The sequence below is a fragment of the Leopardus geoffroyi genome, chromosome B2, assembly GCF_018350155.1.
Source record: "Leopardus geoffroyi isolate Oge1 chromosome B2, O.geoffroyi_Oge1_pat1.0, whole genome shotgun sequence".
Taxonomy (NCBI): domain Eukaryota; kingdom Metazoa; phylum Chordata; class Mammalia; order Carnivora; family Felidae; genus Leopardus; species Leopardus geoffroyi.
In genome coordinates, this window is record NC_059332.1 from 133,919,307 (window position 1) to 133,938,087 (window position 18,781).

Genomic DNA, 18,781 nt, shown 5'->3' on the forward strand with positions numbered 1-18,781 from the left:
GGAAATATTAAGAAAACCTTTCTCAAGCGTGACTCCCAACAGCTCCCACTTGCTTTTATTGGAGGCTGCATCTGTTCAGATTCCATTCCTTAAAAATTTGCCATAAGACATTCCTATTCCTTTTTGGAAATGCGACAATATGTAAACCTTTCTCAGCACATTCCATCCTTGAACAGTGAGGCATTCAAGAATTATCGTAAGTAATGTAAAAAGTTATACTTTCTGAGACTGGGTTTTGAGAAGAAATCTTAGGCGTCCAGCTTCAGAAGCTCAATCCTTCTGATTTTTTGCAATTATTTACATAGAGAATCTAGAAGTCTAAGCTTCTGAGTACTGAGAATTCCTGCCCAGGTGTCACACTGGAGACCTTGTGGTCTAAGGCGCTAATATCATGGGCTGCAGTCTCTGCCACTCTCTGTCACTGAGGCATTCAATCATTCATTAGCCAGACCACTGGAGCACAGTTGTGTTGACCGGCATCGAATGTGGCTCCATGAAGGCTTGAATCTGGAGGAGGAAAGGTAGCAGGCACGTTTTGGAAGGTGATGGATGAGTAGCGAGTGTTTCAAAATATGTAATGTATAGGGTAGCGTCCAGACACAGGATACGTTTTGTTTTTTTTTTTTTTTTTTTTTTTTTTTTTGACAGAGAGCGAGAAGGCACAAGTGAGGGAGGGGCAGAGAGAGAGGGAGGGAGAGAGAAGTGGGACTCACCCAAAGCAGGCTCGAGCTCACAGGAAGTAGGATTCAAACTCATGAGCCATGAGATCATGAGCTGAGCCAGAGTCAGATGCTTAATAACTGAGCCATCCAGGCGCCCCACGGTAAACATTTAAAATGTTAGCTATTAACTCTGTGTTTATCATCAAACTACAGGGTAACAGCGTAGAGAACTTCTCAGTGGTAATGTAATTCAAAATTCCACCATCCTCGTGCATTCCCAGTTCTCCTTTTACATTCATTTATTCGTTCAAAAACTATTTATTGATCTCCTACTATCATTGAAACAATGGCATAGGCTATTGGCACGTTTTCTTCTCATTTCTGTACATAGGCACTCCTAATTTCTCAGAGTTAAGTGTCTATACAAAGGATATTTTCCCACGCTGTTATATGTTCTTTATATTACCATTTTAACCAGTGAGTATTATTCTTTCCATAGCATCATTTATTTGACTATTCTTCTCTTGTGGAATATGAAGCTTCTTTCCAAATTTTCAATATTATACAAATGTGATAATAATTCTCTGAGCACAGAGCTTCTCATTTTTTCCCCAATAATTTGCCAGACTAAGTTCCCAGAAACCTGAATACTGGGTTAGAGGATATAAACGCTTTTATGGATTGTGATGCATCCGAGCAAATTTCTGAATCTTACAGGAACTTACGGTGATAATTTTCTTCATATCCTTGCCACCTTCATGAAGATCCTGTTTGATTTCTAGATAGAAAATGGAGGAACCCTCTAGTCTCATCAAGAATGCATATACTGGCCATTTCTTATACAGGTTATCTTCCAGATGCCATAACCCATGCACTGTATAAAGGACTTCCATGAGGCAGGAAAGGCATTTGCCTGCTCCCCAGACTTTTAGCACCTCGTGACTGCCTTCGACCTTATTCCCTAAGCCCATTTCTGTATCTAAACACCCCCCTCTGGCATCACAGGAGGTTACAAATGGAAGAGACCCCAAGTAGCTCATTTTAGAGTTAAGGACTCAGAAAGCCAGGGAGATTGTGAACAACTTCAGATCACAGACTTGGTGGAGAGATCTGGGACGAGATCAGCTGATTGGTAGTGCTGTTAGAAAGTATCAAGGGGGGTGGCCCATATACTAATATTGGAAAGGAAAAGAAAAAACTCAGCATGGCCTTTGGGCAGGTGCGACCTGCACATTAATGAAGTGTTCTAAATTTCGCTCCCTCCCTAATGTGCCCATGGTGTTTCACGTGTACCCTGTTATCACAGGCTGTGTAATTACCTACCCGGCCCAGGGGCTCTCGGCAGTTCATGGCGCACTCTGAAAGTAAAAGGAAGGCTACCATCCCAGAAAAGAAATTAGGAAGCATCAAAATACCAAGAATGACCTCTTCCAGAACATTAAGACTAACCTCTTTGGCATACAGCGTACGGGGTACACTGGGACCCACCACCCGTATACCCTGAGATTTGGATCCAGCCGTTCTCTCGCCAGCATTTCTTTTGTTTTTAATGATTATTTAATTTGCGAGAGAGAGAGAGGGAGGGAGAGAGCCTGCGTGAGTGGAGGAAGGGCAGAGAGAGAGAGAGGGAAAGAGAGAATCCCAAGCAGGCTCCACGCTGTCAGCCCGGAGCCCAAGAGCACAGACCATGACCCGAGCGCATCATGACCCGAGCCAAAAATCAAGAGTCTGATCCTTAACTGACTGAGCCACCCAGATGCCCCTCACCAACGTTTCTTAAAACAGTTTCAAGTTCCTCTAACACATACTGTTATTTTATGTCTTTGTACCTTCGTTCTGGTTGTTCTCGTAGCCTGAAACCAACTTAGAGCCTATACAGCTAGCAAATTCTGACTCTTCCTTCAAGAATTGTTAACTCAGACAAAGCCCTCTACAGGATAGCTTCCATGATGATTCCAGGCTGCAGTGGCTATCTAGGCTCTCGGTTTACAAAGGACCTGGGCGTTCTTTTATCACGCTGGGTTGAGAATATTTGTTTCTGTGTCTGTCTCCCTCAGTAGACAAAGCTGACCAAGATCAGGATCTGTGACTTATTTTCCTATTCCCGATGCTGAGTACACAGTAGACATTTCATAAATATTTGTTGAACTGACATATCTAAAATGTCTGCATAAAAGCTTATGAAAACCCTAAAATCCACTGAAGGTGGTCTATCGGGAAAATGTGAGTTAGAATGTAATTGTTACATAGAATGCTTAGATCAGTTTTGTTGTGTCATTGGCTGGACGCAATGTGTTTTCAAGAAAGAGGTAGTCCATGTGGCCTCAAAATGAGGGAACCCCACAACAGTAGTTTCTCAAAAATCTAAATTGTAATGTCATCGCCATCATTTCCTCTGGGATCTTATTTTAGAGGTACTCTGTAAAGCTGCAACCTCCCCTTCTCTGCTAGTTCTTTTCCACTTAACTTACAAATTTGCTCACATCTTTAAAAATCTTTCTTCAGACCTTGTGATCCCCTCTGATTATCATTTTTCTTTTCCATTTTTCTTCATCATTCTTCAGTCCCCTGCAATATAGCTTCTACTCCTTCCCCTGATGCTGAAATTGCACTGGCCAAGTAAGATTATCAGTAACCTCCCAAATGAGTGTACTGTTGGTTGACTTTTCCATCATGTTGGACACTGCTGATGGCTTTTTTCTGTAATTCCCACCTTCCGTGACATGGCGCATCATGATTCTCCTCCTCTGGGACCATTATCACTCAGACATTGTGTCATTTCCCTGTGGCATTCTCTTGAATGCTGATGTTCTCCAAGCTCTGTCTTTCTCACTTTTCCATTCTCTTTTATATCAATGGGTATCATTTTTTTTTTTTTTTTTTTTACTAACCATCATATCCTATGGGTCTTTCAAAAAATAAAGATACTTGAGAAAAAAGAATCCTTGTGTACTGTTGGTGGGAACGTAAATTATTACAACCACTATGGAAAACAGTATGGAGATTTTTTTTTTGAAATATTATAGAGTTGCCAGGGCACCTGGGTGGCTCAATTGGTTAAGCATTTCGACTCTTGGTTTTGGCTCAGGTCATGATCTTGTGGGTCATGAGTTCACGACCCCATTGGGCTCCATGCTGACAGTATGGAACCCACTTGGGATTCTCTCTCTCCCTCTCTCTCTCTCTCTGTGCCTCCTCCATGTGCTCGCATGCACATGCTTTCTCTCTAAATAAATAAATAAATAGGGGCGCCTGGGTGGCGCAGTCGGTTAAGCGTCCGACTTCAGCCAGGTCACGATCTCGCGGTCCATGAGTTCGAGCCCTGCATCAGGCTCTGGGCTGATGGCTCAGAGCCTGGAGCCTGTTTCCGATTCTGTGTCTCCCCCTCTCTCTGCCCCTCCCCCGTTCATGCTCTGTCTCTCTCTGTCCCAAAAATAAATAAACGTTGAAAAAAAAAAAAAACTTAAAAAAAAAAAAAATAAATAAATAAATAAATTTAATTTAAAAAATAGAACTACCATATGATCCAGCAATTCCACTTCTGGGTATATATCCAAAGGAAATGAAAAAAGCATCTCAAAGAGGTATCTGCACTCATTCATTGCAGCATAATTCACAATAGTCAAGGTATAGAAACAACCTAAGTGTATGTCAACCAATGAATGGATAGAAAGATGTGACACAAATAAATATAAATACAATGAAGTATTATTATTCAGGCATCAGAAAGCAGGAAATTCTGGCATGTGTGACAACACAGATGGACCCCGAGGGCATTGTGCTAAGTGAACTAAGTCAAAGAAAGACAAATACTGTATGGTATCACTTATATGTGGAATCTATAAAAGTCAAACTCAGAACCAGAGTAGAATGGTGGTTTCCATGGGGATGGGGGAGCGGGGAGATATTGGTTGAAGGGTACAAAGTTCATTTGCAAGACAAGTAAGTTCTGGGGATCTAATACACAACATGGTGATTATAGTTACTACCACTGTAGCTGCCAACAGGGTAGATCTTCAATGTTCTCACCACGAAAAAGAAATGGTAATTATATGACATGATGGTGATGGAAATGTTAGCTTAATGTTATGGTGGATATAGTGCAGTATATAAGCGTAGCACATCAACATATTGCACACCTTAAACTTACACAATGTTGTATGTCAGTTATATCTCAATAAAGCTGGGGGGAGAAAAGGGCAATATTTCAGACAAATGAATAGACTGAACAAAACAGAGAAGCAGAAAACAGAGAATACAGAGAATGTGGAAAAAGATAGATAAGAGCTTCCCCGAATAATTCTAAGTTGGATCCGAACAGAAAATCAAGCTGGAAATGCCGTGTGGGATCAGGCAGGAACCAAGACGCATGTGCTAAAGTAGCCACATTATTAATTTTTGTAACCTTTTTCCCAGGTTAGCAGCATGACTTAAAAACAGTCTTGTTTTAAATTTCACCCCCCTCTAGGCTCCACATGGCCAATAATCAATAAAACAAACCCGGGGCACCTTGCTGGCCCAGTTGGAAGAGCATGTGACTCTTGATCCCAGGGTCATGAATTTGAGCCCCACGTGGGGTGTAGAGGTTACTTAAATTAAAGTTGAGGCACTGGGTGGTTCAGTCGGTTGGGTGGCCGACTCTTGATTTTGGCTCAGGTCATGATCTTACGGTCATGAGACTGAGCCCCACATCAGGCTCCTTGCTGAGTGTGGGGCCTGCTTGGGATTCTCTCTCTCCCTCTCTCTCTCTCTTGGCCCCTCCCCTGCTCACGTGTGAGCACATGCACTCTCTCTCTCCAAATAAACTCTAAAAATAATAATAATAATAATAACAATAAATAAATAAAACAAACCTACATTGGACAGTTTAACACTTCATTTTCAAAAAAAAAGATTAGATGTTCCTGAAAACCAGGGCTATCTTTTGTTAATACCCAACGTAATGCCAAACATAATCGCCACTCAATCAATATTTGTTGCATGATGACTGACTGACTGAATAACAGACCAAAATCTCTTTAATTTGAACCGGTAGGAGAAAAGCTAGTCAAAATTATGCAATATTCTCAAAGAATACAGAAAGTAGTATAAATTTATTTAGGAGAATTAATTAATACATTAAATGTTTCATGATACTTTTAACCAGCTTTAAAATATTATTTCCTGATGTTGGATAAAAATCCTCTCATTTTTCTTCTTTAAGTTTTATTGATTTGTGAGTCGATCTCTCCCTCTCTCTCTTTCTTCCTTCTCTCTCTCTTTCTCTCTTTCCTCTTTCTCTCTCTCATAATATAAAAGCAAATCTGGTCCAGCCTGGGATGAATCCTCATGAATTGTGATGAGTTGGTCTAGACTAAAGTAGATTTATTTATGGATTCGCCAGTGCATGGTCGATTTGCTATGATTTAGCTTTAGCCTCTTAATTTTGCCTTTATGTAGTTCTTAAAGAAAAAAATAAAATTTTCACACAGATATTTTACTGTTTTCGTTTGTTAGCTTTGATCATTCAAGAGTAGCTATGTTTTGGAGAATTTTTATAATCCATGCTACTGTTGAAGAATTCTTTGGCAAATGTAAATTTGTATTTTTCATCTTTTTCCTTTCATGTGTGTTCCATTTAGACCAGGAAATTGACATTTCAGCCCAGAAGACTTAGGCCAGATGTTAAGTCCACTGGTTGAAAGATGGATTTCCTGCCCTAATAGGTGACCTCTGAAAGCAAAATAGGCTTTTTCTTAATGGATAGACTGTCCAAATGACCTCATTTCTAGAACAAGTGGCCTTTGTTCAGTGTCTCTTTGCTATTGGAATCAACAGCATCTGATTTTTGAGGACATTTATTAGATAAAGAGTAGCTAGCACCTAGCTGTTTCATTTATAAGGCATAGGGAAAATTTTTGCCTAGACAATCCTTTTTTTGTTTCTTTAAAAATATTTGTGTTTATTGAGAGGGAAATGGTGTAGAAAATCTGGTGCCTGCTTACCCATATTAATATTTCTTTTAGATTTCAAACCCATTCAGGCCAGCACTAACCATAGAGCATGTTATATGCTTCCCTAAACAGGGAATTGTTTCACTAAGCTTGACCAAGGCACTATTTCAAGAAGTAGCCATGACCCCAGTGTCCTGTCATTCAAACTTCTATCTCCATATGTGAGAAGCTCATTGAGACATTCCCATGGCATCACCTCTTTTGATGAGTTCTTCACCAAGTTCATTTATTTATATCTTCAATTGTGTAAGGCATCTCAGAAGAACTGAGATAACTGAGCCTTTGTGTGTGTGTGTGTGTGTGTGTGTGTGTGTGTGTGTGTGTTCGCGTGCACATGCACCCATGGCTCTGTGTGTCACAGGAAGTGCGATTTGAAAGAAAGTAACCAAGAGAGGACAATGGCTTTGAATGATGAGGGGGAGACCATATGACTTACTCTACATGGAAAGGAGGGGGGGCAGATTGCTTGAGAAGGAAGATATATGTTTCTAAGATTCTAAAATGATAGAATTTTATAGCCGAAGGGAAAGTTGAGTGTTTTTTTGTTTATTCTTTTCCGGGAACAGGAATGGGAGTGTTTCGTTTTAATAGCCAGCAGATAAATTTTACTAGTGTTAAAATGTTGCTCCTTGTGATATGAAATGTTGACTTCCTCGCAAAAGACATAGAACAGCATAGAGCAGAAGCATATAGAGAGTTGGCATCAGTTTGGGCTGTTAGGGTTTCTAAATAAGTCGACCCTGAGACTCAGAGTTGTTCCTTAAATAATTTATCCAGCAAATACGTGACTCTGTAAAAAAGTGAATGGTAAAAAGGATATCATACTTTTCCTTTGTTTTAATGAGTCAACATGTATTTTTTTTCCGGGATGTTAGTCACAGTTCAATGCCCCCCTCCTTTTTAAATAGCCGTACACAAGTGTCTTTAACCATAAGTTATTTTTTGTTGTTGTTCAACCAGAGCATCCTGGCTTAAACTTCATTTCCAGATACGATTGTAATAATCCTCTATGCTTAGCGGGATTAATTAAGTAACAACAATCTTTTGTCCTGTGGCACATAATATTTTGGAACTTCAAAGAAGCAGAGCAACAGTTTTGACTGGAGATTTTTAATTTAATAGAAAAAATTCTTTTTTGCAAGTATGTTTAAGCGATAGGGACAGCCTAATAGGTGTTCTTATTGGGTAAAGTTTATAAAATGGACAAGGTTGACGAAGAAATTTGGTTGGTGGGCGATACTTCCCCAGTATGCTCTTAAGCCTTTCCTCGCACAATTTGGAAATATTTAACACAATCTCTGGTCTCTTATCAGCACTTTTTTTTCCCCCTTATGCTCTCCTAATCTAAAAAGATAAATAGGAGGGCGTATGATTCCAAAGATAATCCCCTCCCCGTGTTCCCTTTTTCTCCTCTCTGAGGTATCAGTTTGCTGTCACATCACCAGGGGTCTCTCTACAGGACACTATCCCCATGTTAATTCAGAAGTAATTTTATGAGTTGAAGTCTTTTGGTTCTTTGCCTTAAACGTTGTGAAATCACTATCGGCAGCCCAGCAGAATTGTCCATTAGATGCATCACTGAATAGTTCAGAATCCTCGTATTTCGGAATGACAAATGGCCTTCGAATACTAGTAGGCCTGACGGGATAATTCCCAGGCAGAACCTCGGTGTTTACACAGCATCGACACAGATGAAAACCTAACGGGTTAGGCCAGTGACATAGCTTATCAGGGTGGAAGAAGAGATTTCAGAGAAAAGTATTTATGGCCCTCTCGTCCTTAGGCTTATTTACCTTCTCTCCCGAGCCTGTGGTCCGTCTTTACTTTGTTTTAATTCCTGTTTAGTTTTCTCTGAGCTCTTTTCTCATCTCTCTTACCAAATATTTTGAGACGAAGAGGTTTTTAAACAGGTAATGCTTTAGCATGAGGTTGGCTCATCTTTCAGGCATTTGTGAAAAAAAAAAAATGTGTGGGATCATCAAGGGAAACATGTAACATTGCAGTCTCTCCTGGAGGTTAGATCCCCAAGGCACTGCGGGATGCCCAGCGTCGGAGTGCCAGAGAGCGTTGCTGATGGTAGGCCAACATGAAATGAGCTTATCTGTTTTCATTGCTTAATTTCAGAAGGCAGTATGGTAAAAAAATGAAATATCAATTAAAAAAATAAATGAATAAGTTGGGCTATTTATAATCTTTCAGACCTTGTCTTTAAAAAATACCAAGTATTTCCATGACGTTGTGTTCCTAAAACAGGTACTCTTCTATGGATAATACATTTTAATTCCAATATTTAATTGCCCTTTAAAGCCAAATCTCTCTGAGCATCTGACTTGGGGATCGCCACTCACTTATCTCGTGACAGTTTTTTTAACCAATTAATGTTTTTAAAGCAATCTCCCGGTATCGTCTTTCGAGATATTGCATTTTAAAACTTCGCGTTTCCTCAGCAATGTGTTCTTTTCCCTCAGTCTGACATTTCCATGGTTCCAAATGGCCCTCGGATGTGAGCAGCTATCACAATCACCTTGGTGGTGGTAGGGAGGCTTGTTAAAATACAGATGGCTGGGGGCGCCTGGGTGGCGCAGTCGGTTAAGCGTCCGACTTCAGCCAGGTCACGATCTCGCGGTCCGTGAGTTCGAGCCCCGCGTCGGGCTCTGGGCTGATGGCTCAGAGCCTGGAGCCTGTTTCCGATTCTGTGTCTCCCTCTCTCTCTGCCCCTCCCCCGTTCATGCTCTGTCTCTCTCTGTCCCAAAAATAAATAAACGTTGAAAATACAGATGGCTGGTCCCACCCCCAGACTGTCTCATTCTGTAGGCTTGAGATGGGGCCTGGAAATGTGCATTTCCAACACGTTCCTAGGTGATGCCACGGCCTCTGTTCTTCAGTCTACACGTTGAGGAGCAGTGATCTAGATAAAATATTGTAAACTATTGACAGATGTTGTTATTGCTGGTAGGATGGACTAAGACAGCGGCAGGGGAGATGGAGAGAGGTGGATGAGTTTGGCAAGTATTTAGGAAGTAGAATCCACAAGGCTTACCCATGGTTTGTTTATTTATTTCGAAAGAGAGAAAGAGAGCACACCTACCAGCTCGAGCGAGTGGGGGAGGGGCAGAGAGAGAATTCCAAGCAGGCTCCACGCTGTCAGCTCGGAGCCCAACGTGAGGCTCCGTCCCACGACCATGAGACCACGAACCCAGTCGAAATCAAGCGTGGGACGCTCACCTGACTGAGCCACCCAGGCACCCCTTATCCATGGTTCAGACAGGACTGTTGGTAAGCGAGGGGAAGGACTCAAGCAGGTCTCTTGACTTTGGTAGCTTGAACAAATTCGTGGATGAACAAGTACTGAAATATGAAACGAGCAGGGTGGTGGATCGTGGCGAGAAATCATAAACTCCATTTAACGTTTAACTGAAATATTTTTTAGATGTCAGGCACCTTGCCTGACCTAGAGTACATTTTCGGTAAGTGACAGATGTTGTTATTGCCGTTATTACCACCTTTACTACAAGAGCTGACCAGTCCTCACCGCCCCACCCTGCCACACGGAACCTCCCAAGTCCTTTCCTCAGCCACCATATTTAAAGGCTAAGAATTACTCCTTTATGCAAGATGTAGGTATGAACGGGGAGATTTCCTGCTGATAGCGACCCCTTCGTGGTAGGAGTGGATAGGGGAAGGAAAAGCAAAGGGAGGAAAAAAGGAGGAAAGGTTCTAATTAATAGAGAATTATTGCCCGAGTTATTACAGATAGCCTTACAACAATCATCTTAAATAGGCGGAATTATCCCATTTTCCAGATGAAATAAATAACTTGCCCAATGTCTTATAAAAACCTGAGTGAAAATTCAAACCCAGCTCTCTGTCCTGACTCCATTACATTTGGGCTCTCTACTCCAAACTCTACCTTTAATGCCAAGCTTTGGCATGACTGCTTTGTCTTTCTTACGTCAGAATGATGACCTACATAGACTGTAGGCAACACCCGACAATTGCTAAGTACTTTGAACCTTTTAAAATCCTGACTCATAGTGAGAACCACTTTTTACACAGCATGCCATATTTATATTCATACATATATGTCTCTCTCTATATATGTGTTACACATCTGTATGTGCAGCAATGTGACTGAGACTAATTTTCAAGAAATAACACTCTAGGGGGTGGCACTTAAGACTCTTGATTTCAGCTCAGGTCATGATCCCAGGGTTGTGGGATCGAGCCACACGTTGGGCTCCAGGCTGAGTGCGGAGCCTGCTTAAGATTCTCTCTCTCCCTCTGCCCCTCTCCCCTGCTTGTGCTTCCTCTCTCGCGCGCGCGCTCAAATAAAATTAAAAAATAACTCAGTGAGATAGGTATTATCAATATTTAATCTCTATGAATGCAGTCTGATACTCCTCATTCATTGCAATGAATATATATTAGGATCCACAGAACTGATTTCACAATCAACTTTTGGGTCTCCACTAAATCGCTGGGAAATCTTCTGGAATTCCTTTTCTTTCCTTGGAATTCACTCACCAACACCATGGCAATTCCAATTAGAAAGACAGAAGGGGTGAGTAGGATTCCTGGGTACTTTGTGTATACACATCTTTAGTGGTACATCTATACTTGCCTACCCTGCAGATCTTTGTAAGGGCAAACATATTACAGTAGAGATGAAGAACTTCAATTTTTTAAAACGTTTATTTATTTTTGAGACACAGAGCACGAGCAGGGGAAGAGCAGAGAAAGGGAGACACAGAATCCGAAGCAGGCTCCAGGCTCTTGAGCTGTCAGCACAGAGCCTGACACAGGGCTCGAACTCATGAACCGTGAGATCACGGCCAGAGCTGAAGTCGGACACTTAACCGACTGAGCCACGCAGGAGCCCCTAAAAAAAAATTTTTTTTTTAATGCTTACTTATTTTGAGAGAGACAGAGTGTGACCGGGAGAGGGGCAGAGAGAGAGGGAGACAAAGAATCCGAAGCGGGCTCCAGGCTCTGAGCTGTCAGCACAGAGCCTGACGCGGGGCTCCAACTCACAAGTCGTGAGATCATGACCTGAGCTGAAGTTGGATGCCTAACTGACTGGGCCACCCAGGAGCCCCAAGATGAAGAACTTTTGAAAGTAATCAGGGGCGGGCTCAGTCGGTTAAGCATCCGACTTCAGCTCAGGTCATGATCTCACAGCCTGTGAGTTGAAGCCCCACGTCAGGCTCTGTGCTGACAGCTCAGAGCCTGGAGCCCGCTTCGGATTCTTTGTCTCCCTCTCTCTCTGCCCTTCCCCCACTCGCACTCTGTCTCTGTCTCTGTCTCTCTCTCTCTCAAAAATAATAAACATTAAAAAGAATTTTTCAAAGTAATCAAGTCATCTGATTGTGCTACGTAGCTGTGTTTACTTGGACTGATTGTTCAAGTTCTCTGGAGCCCATTTCTTCTTACGTGAAAGGAGGGATTTTACCCAGATCACCTCCCAGGCCCTTTTTCACCCTCATGGGATATATTATAGAAAGCTCTGAGTAAATGGTACTGTATCAGATCTGAAATAGTATGACGATGATCATGATGTTGATGATCAGTCTTTTACATTTTGTTCAAAAGCCCCTAAAGAATTTTTTTTTGGAGTTTATTTATTTGAGAGAGACAGAGACAGTGCAAGCAGGGAAGGGGCAGAGAGAGAGGGAGAGAGAATCCCAAGCAGGCTCTGTGCTGGTAGCATGGAGCCTGACACAAGGCTCGAACTGACTTAACTGTGAGCTCATGACCTGAGCCGAAACCAAGAGTCGGAGGCTTAACCGACTAAGCCACCCAGGCGCCCTGCCCCTGAAGAAATTTTTGAAAGCAAAGATTGACATTAACTAAAGGAGGAAAGATTCAAATTTGGGAGAAGTAATCGGGCTCGTTTTGAGCAGACACATTATGAAGTCGAGGGCAGAGAGGTTCAGCTTCATTTTAAACATGGTCATCAACATTATTCATGTCGTAGAAGTTGAAAATGACTCCTCAAAAGTTCTTACTTCTCTACAGACAGCAAAATTGTGGGTATCAACACACCCTTACCCCCCACCCCCAATGTTAGTTATCTCATTTCCCCATACATTTATTAGGGAGCGCTGAGAAAAGGAGCTTAAATATCTAGGGTAGGTTGATTTCTAGAAACACCAAAATGTGGGCTAAGGTTTAATTATACTGATAGGTGTATATGCGTTGTTGCTTAAAAGTACCTGTCTTTAGATGACCCTGAAATATAATATCACCTCTGAGGACTTGGGTAGCAATTAGCAAGGCCTTGCCTCATCTAGGATGGGGAAACTGAGCACGGAAAGGTTAAATGCTTTGCCCCTAGGTCATCTGATGAGTCAAGAAGAAAGACTCATGATTGGTGCTGGAGACTTAGTCCTTCCCCAACCCGGCTCCGGCCACCCTGATTACTTGACTTCTTGCTTCATCACTTGCCCGAAAGTATTTATGTGGAGAACAGGCTGCCTCCTGGTAGACGCCGCACGGTTCGTATTTTCTTGAAATGAGTAAGTTACCACGTGACTAATACACCGAAATTCTCAAATACACCAGTGAAATCAACCCTGAAAGGTTGGGGTTTTTTTCTTAGTTTCATGTCTCTATCGATGCGATAATGATATTAGTAAAGCCCGCCACTGCTTCAACTAAAATTATTGGGGTTCCCAGCATCTCAGAGCACACATCCGGGATACCTCCTGCATCCGTTCAGGAAAGCACAGGCCTGGTCGTACTGACGCAGTGCCCAGCACTCTTGACCCTTCAACCTGATGCCTCCTTACTCTCAAGGGAACACTTCCTCATTGTTTTTCTTCCTTTTCAAAACTATTGTCATCAGGGATTACGCTTATACATGTAATTACTTTTTAAAAAGTTTTTTTTTTTTTTTCCCTCAATTTTGAACTTTCCTTAAGGGCTATTCATCCATGTGTGTGGATGGATGGTGCTCCCAGTAATTAATGCTGTAGCAAGGACGTTTCAAGGACACGCTCTTATCCCCTCCTTTTCTGTGGACTCCGAAGGAAAAACAAAAACAAACAAGAGAGGCCTCTCAAACAAGCAAGGGCTCTCTCTTCCTGGCGCATTTCACCTGCTTTTTTTTTTTTTTTTTCCTTTGGTACCTCTCAGCCCTTTAACGTAGGATCAGTTTCCTTGTGGTTTCTTAACGGTTACACAAAGGGATCAATCACCAAATAAGATGTGTCATCTCCCAGAGAAAATTCTCTTGAGTGGGTTTTAAAGAAAGACTCATAAAAGGATAAATACCTCTACAGGGCTATTTCCCTTATAAAATAAACCCGTCATGGATCTTGTCCTTGGAAAAACACACACACGGAGTGTGTGTTGCCTCAGTGGTTACAACCATAACATTTAGCTCCGAAACTGGCCCTTCCCTATGCTCTCACTACAAGGCAACCATTAAAACCCAAAGCGCATTTTCCCTAAACAGCCGAAACCCCTAGCAATGCAGGGCATTGTGGGCACCCAGGAACCAAAACGTCCCGCTCATAATAAAAACGGTGCACACGATGGCTCGTGCCCAAGCTTTCACACTTGTTTTTGCAAGTCTCGGCTGACAGCGGCAGAGTTGCATTTCCTGGGATGGCTTGACTGCACGCGGGGCGAGGTGCGGATCGATCGTGCAGCGACACCGACTCCTCGCGAACGCTTTCGGCGGCAGTCGCTTAAAGATCCACTTTCTCGAGTTCCTGTGGCCCAAAACGTTTCCGTGCATGGCGCGACTGGAAGCCTGCGCAGGCGGGAGACGCAGCGCGGCTGCTCTTTCAACAGGCGATTTGTTCTCCTGTCTGTGGCTCATTTCCATGCAAAGAGCCTGACATCAGAGCACCTTTTGTTGCTAAACGCTTTCTTTAGCGTCGAGGGGAGAGAGTCATGTGGAGCTGGAAGAGCTCATTTTCCAGAGAGGGGTCCCGAGGAGCGCCCGGCCGCTCGCCGAGGCGCCGCGCTCAGCCCAGCGGGGCCCTGCCCGGACTTGCTGGAAGAAACGAGTCGCGTGCCTTAGCGAGCTGGTCCCGGCCGCGGGAAGAAACGCCTTCGCCGCGGCTTTAGGCGCCGCTGGGGCCGCCGCGGTTCCCCGCCGTAAAACTCGGTGGTGCGGACTTTGCCTTCCGCTACCCCGCGGCCGAGCCGAGCCGGGCTGGGAAAGTTTCTGGAGTTGTCAGGCGCGCGGCCCGCCGCCACCTAGAGCCGAGGCGCGGGCGCCTGCGAGGGGCCCCCGCGGGGTCGCCGGGGCCATGCGCCGCGGGGGCGCGGCTCGCTGACGCGGCGGGCGGGGACCGGCGCCGGGGGGCGGGAGGGGGGGCCGGCCGCGCGCTGGTGCGGAGCGAGGGCGCCCCGGGGACCCGGACGCACGGCTGGCGCGCGGGACGCGGCCATGGAGGACGCGGGAGCAGCCGGCCCGGGGCCGGAGCCCGAGCCCGAGCCCGAGCCCGAGGGGGGCGCCGGCATGTCCGAGGCGTTCTCCCGGCTCTGGAGCGACGTGATGGGCATCCTGGTGAGTTACCTGCAGCCGGGCGGGAGGGGAGGGGCGGGGCGAGGGCAGCCCCCGCGCGCCCGGCGCTCCCGGCGCGCTCGCCCACCTGGCAAGCCCACCGTCTCCGACTCGTCCTGCCCTCGCTCTCGGTCCCAGGGGGTTAAGAACACACCGGTATAGGATTTCAAGCCCTAATGAAAAAATAAGCAGCCGCAGATCGCCTCAAAGACGTTTCTTAACCAGGCGGGCACGGTAATCTGGGACACCTGCTGAGAAGTTGGCGTAGCAAAGGTTAGAGTCCTTCAAAGAGTAGACGTAAATAACTAGCATTTGGCTGTTGCGCGTTCACAGTTGGTTTGGGCCGGAGGCTGATGTTCCCGATGCTTATCTCTTCACCATTTGTTGTCTGACCCCGAGAGGAAAACAAGCCATCTTCTTACTGGGAACCACCAAAAAGTGTGCTTACCCTGTTGGCGGTGGTTCAGCTGGTAGCATTACAGCATATTTGTTGTTTTATGTTTGGAACTAAAAACAATAGGACTTATTTTGCTAAATCTGTGCTGTCACGTATTTTGAAATGTCCAGTAAGTAAAACCGCCCGTGGACTTGGCATGATTTCTGAAAAATAGTTCTTAAGCGTGGAGGATGAAGCTTTAACTTAACTTGTTTCGTGTTCAGAGCCCTGGGGAATTAGGAGATTTCCTTTGGTGGAACTGTAGGTAGGCAGGTAGACTGGAATCAGATGGGTGGGGGTTATTACAGTCAGACATCTTAGTCCACACAGAAAACGTCAAATTTAAAGAGTTGGAATTGGCAGTTGTTGGCAAATGCTCTAGATTTACTTTGGGATCTCTTAGTTTTCTAATGGAAGGTGTAGTTTTAGAAAGAAACTGGGGGTGCTGAGAAGTGTACAGGAATGAAGCTTTTGGGCTTTGGAGTGAGTGAGGCCGGGTCAAATCCCCACTCTCCCATTGACTGACTGCGGAACCTTGGCCAAGGTGTTAAACTCCACTGATCTTCAATTTCATTACCTGAAAAATGAGGCAAAGAAGACTTGCTCAAGTTTTCTGAGGTTTAGTTAAGTTGATGTATAACTAGTACTCCGCATACTGGCATATAGTAGGTACTCAATAAACCATAGCTCTCTATTTTTTACCCCCTGCAAATAGTCTTGTGTCTCATCTTTCCAGACATCCTGAAGTGTCACTTAATTCATTTTTAGATGTTCATTGGTGTTTATAATTATTCCTGCACAGAAAACCAGGGAAGATTGGTCAAAGATTTCTGCTTTTCTCACTCTCCAATATTTAAAAAAAAAAAAAAAAAAAGTGTATCAAAAAAATGTAAAACCTCGGGGCGCCTGGGTGGCTCAGTTGGTTGGGTGGCCGACTACGGCTCAGGTCATGACCTCGCAGTCTGAGTTCGAGCCCCGAGCTGGGCTCTGTGATGAGCGCTCAGAGCCTGGAGCCTGCTTCTGAGTCTGTGTCTCCCTGTCTCTCAGCCCCTTCCCTAATTGCTCTCTGTCTGTCTGTCTCTCTCTCAAAAATAACAAACATTTAAAAAAATGTAAAACCTCAAGTTTTGGCATTTTTCTGAACATCACTGATGAACATAGGCCTTCAGTGAAATTTCAGAAAACCCAGTGACTGTTTTAAAGTTGTGGTGAAGCTTATCTTGATATTTCTTGCTTAGATCCTGCTCTGTAAATTTTTAGTCACTGAGAAAATTGGTCTGATAACATCACCGTGCATCTTTTACTAGGGCGTGTCTGTAGAGGGGAGAGCTGCAGGGACTCACTTAAATGGGGGTGTGGGTTCAGGGTTGTTTGGGACGGGGCGGGGGGGGGGGCATTGGCAGGTGGCACTTTGTGAAGATTTGCTTTTCCCTTCCCTGGCAGATTCCAGTGCTGTTGGGGCAGGTGTAGCAGTGTTCTTTGGTTGATTTAAAAGTTGGGGTGGAGCTTCAGAAGCTCAAACCTGTTATTCAAAGGACGGATATAGGAGAAAAGAAAATATGTGCTTCTTAAAGAGCCCATAGTTCAGTGTGAGGCTGGAAAGAATGTAAGTGATTGTCCCGAAGCGATTGTGTTCACTTCTGTTTTCCCATCTTTTAGACCGTCTTATTTTTCCTTTGGGGTAAATGTGGATATCAGGATTGTTCCTTAGTAAAATTCTGAGGAAGATATGGTTTATCTCTCCTTTATGCATGTCTGTAAAAAGTCACCAGGTTAAAAGGATCTTTATTCTTTTAGAAAACTGTCATCCAAGTGTTTATAGGAGACTGTCTTTCTAGAAATAAATCGAGACACAAAATTGACAGTTGACGTTCTCTGTTGCTTGAGATAAAAAAAATACCATTTCCTTCAGTTTTTAAATAAGCTTTTGCAGCCTATCAGCTTACACAGGTGAAGTGACTTGACCAATGGCACACATACACCTTGTTAGTGACAATGACAGATTGCACCCCAGTTCTTTGATCTACACCAGTTAGTAGGCTGATGCCACGATACTCCATAGTTAGCCATCCCGGAGAAACTTAATAGAAATGTCACTACATTCACTGTTTTATTTATTTATATATGTTTTGAAGTTTGTTTATTCATTTATTTACGGAGACCAAGTAGGGGAGGTGCAGAGAGAGAATCCCAAGCAGGCTCCACACCATCAGCACAGAGCCCAATGTGGGGCTCGAACCCATGAACCATGAGATCATGACCTGAGCTGAAGTTGGATGCTTAACCACCTGAGCCACCCAGGCGCCCCGTATCTGCTCTTTTAGGAAAATGCTACTTGGGAGGTTCTTTTTAAGTACTGAACTTGAGGAGAGGAGTAGAGGTAGTAAGGGAATTACACATCCAAACATACTTCAAAGAATTCAGGCACAGTTGCTACTTTTCGGGTTCCTCTATGTGTAGAAATCAAACGTCCAAACCTATTAAGTTAAAATTTCTTTCGATGAATGAGCATAGCTCCCTTTTCCAACCTGAGAGGTGCGGAGCATCTGCCCCGAGATTTTCGTAGGTTCTCAGCCTGGGAGGGGTGTTGCCCCAGAGGCATAGATCTCAATAAATACAGGATGGTTGTTTGAGTTCATTGGGACACATTTTGCATTTAAATGAATTTCAGTCCTGCACAGTTCTGAACCAACCAGTTGCCTTTAGATAATTGTTAACAAAATGCTTATTTAGAGAAGAAATAATAGTATAATTTATGGCATGAGAATGTTCGAGCTGTGCTAGAATGAATAAATGCCAGTAAGTGAATATGCAAATAGGGAATTAAGAGAAAAGGAGCTTACCGAAACACTAACCATTGTGAAAACGCCTGGTGGGCAGGGTCAGTATTTTACTTTTTTTTTTTTTGAAATCTCCAGTGCCTGGGACTTACTGGATCCTGAGAACATGGTTTTCTTGAATGGAAAAGGAAAAAAAGTATATACTTCTTAAATGCAGGAGCCACATGAAAATACAGTTCTGTAGGGATGGTACTTACTATAATGGAGTGCATTTATGAAGACATCAATAAATTCGTGTCTTGCTTGAGCGGTTTCATCATGCAAACCAGAATCCTGGTGCGTCCACTGGAAACAGTAATGGCACGTTGTGAAATGTTTGTAAACCCTGAGCA

The 18,781-nt window shown here is 43.7% G+C and overlaps 1 protein-coding gene across 12 annotated transcripts in view; it reads left to right on the plus strand.

Moving 5' to 3' along the window:
• SASH1 (SAM and SH3 domain containing 1) overlaps positions 1 to 18,781 on the plus strand; it is a 335,608-nt gene that overhangs the window by 124,739 nt on the left and 192,088 nt on the right. Inside the window, exon 1 of one of the 12 annotated variants that reach the window (XM_045499953.1) lies at positions 14,981 to 15,176. The exons of 8 other annotated variants lie outside the window; for them this stretch is intronic. In XM_045499953.1, coding sequence (XP_045355909.1) covers positions 15,057 to 15,176 — 120 coding nt within the window. In that variant the 5' untranslated portion in view covers positions 14,981 to 15,056. Of the gene's footprint in view, positions 1 to 14,980; positions 15,177 to 18,781 lie in introns of those variants that run through there. 3 more of the 12 variants (XM_045499969.1, XM_045499962.1, XM_045499957.1) reach the window with 3 other exon arrangements.